Genomic DNA, 1,372 nt, shown 5'->3' on the forward strand with positions numbered 1-1,372 from the left:
CTGGGATGGGAGATATGGGGCACTGGGGGAGCTGGGGGGACTGGGACGGGGGATATGGGGCACTGGGGGCACTGGGACAGGGGGATATGGGGCACTGGGGGCACGGGGGGAGAGGGATATGGGGCATTGGGGGCACTGGGGGCACTGGGACAGGGGGATATGGGACACTGGGGGCACTGGGGGAGAGGGATATGGGGCATTGGGGGCACTGGGGGCACTATGATGGGGGATATGGGGCATTGGGGGGACTGGGGGCACTGGGGGCACTGGGGAAAGGGATATGGGGCACTGGGGGAACTGGGGGGACTGGGACAGGGGCATATGGGGCATTGGGGGCACTGGGGGCACTGGGGAGAGGGATATGGGGCATTGGGGGCACTGGGAGCACTGGGAGCGGGGATATGGGGCACTGGGGGCACTGGGATGGGGAATATGGGGGATATGGGGGATATTGGGGGATATGGAGGGGATTTGGGGGGTTTTGGGGGGGATTTGGGGACATATGGGGGATGTGGGGGTAAATGGGAGGATCTGGGGCGATCTGGGGAGGGGATTTGCCCACTCACCTGTCGGAGAGGACCCCGAAGAGTCCCGATCCCAGCAGGATCCCGCCCATGTAGATGGACTGGGCCAACTGCCGCAGCCGCTTGGACTCGCACACCAGGTCCCACTGCCCGGGGGGGACACACGGGGGGTCCGGCACCGCCCCGGCGCCGCCGCGGTGCCCCCATCCCGGGGAGGGGGGTGGCTCTGGGGGGTCCCCCCTCCCTCCCTCACCTCAGTGATGATGGTGTCGGTGAAGACGCCGTCCACGTAGGTCCAACCATCGCGGCACGGCTCGGTGGGCGCGTCATTGGCCGTGCCGTTGGCCATCCCATTGGCCATCCCGTTGGCCATCCCGTTGGCCATCCCATTGGCCATCCCGTTGGCCATCCCACTGACCATCCCGTTGACCATCCCGTTGGACATCCCCTTGGCCATCCCATTGGCCATCCCATTGGCCATCCCATTGGCCATCCCCTTGGCCATCCCGTTGGCGGACCCATTGGCCCCCAGGAGGTGCCACTGGAGCTCCACGTAGCGGCGGCAGCGCTGGGGCCGCCGGTGGCCGTCCAGGGGCACGGCCACGAGCAGGGGCGCGGCGCTGGCGTTGGCCGCGGGCCGGGGCCGGCAGTGGTGCTCGGGGACGCCGGCGGTGAAGTTCTGCAGCAGGTTGTGGCTGGCCAGCATGAGCAGTGGCACGGCCAGAGCTGCCACGTAGGTCACCTGGAAACGACCCATCCCGCCCAACCGGGCCAGCAGATCCGCAAAGGACATCGTGGGGTCGGAGCGGGAACGGGGACGGATCAGCTGGGGAGGGGAAGGGGAAGAG

The 1,372-nt window shown here is 67.9% G+C and overlaps 1 protein-coding gene across 1 annotated transcript; it reads right to left on the reverse strand.

Annotated features, from left to right (window-relative positions):
- Positions 1–562: 562 nt before the first annotated feature.
- Positions 563–1,317, reverse strand: LOC113942566 (solute carrier family 22 member 20-like). The gene is made up of 2 exons (XM_027633672.1): positions 778–1,317; positions 563–670 (listed from the first exon to the last, which is right to left on the reverse strand). Exons 1-2 carry the CDS (start codon positions 1,315–1,317, stop codon positions 563–565), a joined length of 648 nt encoding a protein of 215 aa, XP_027489473.1.
- Positions 1,318–1,372: the final 55 nt, after the last annotated feature.

This window comes from Corapipo altera, unplaced genomic scaffold, assembly GCF_003945725.1.
Source record: "Corapipo altera isolate COAL_440 unplaced genomic scaffold, ASM394572v1 40435, whole genome shotgun sequence".
Taxonomy (NCBI): domain Eukaryota; kingdom Metazoa; phylum Chordata; class Aves; order Passeriformes; family Pipridae; genus Corapipo; species Corapipo altera.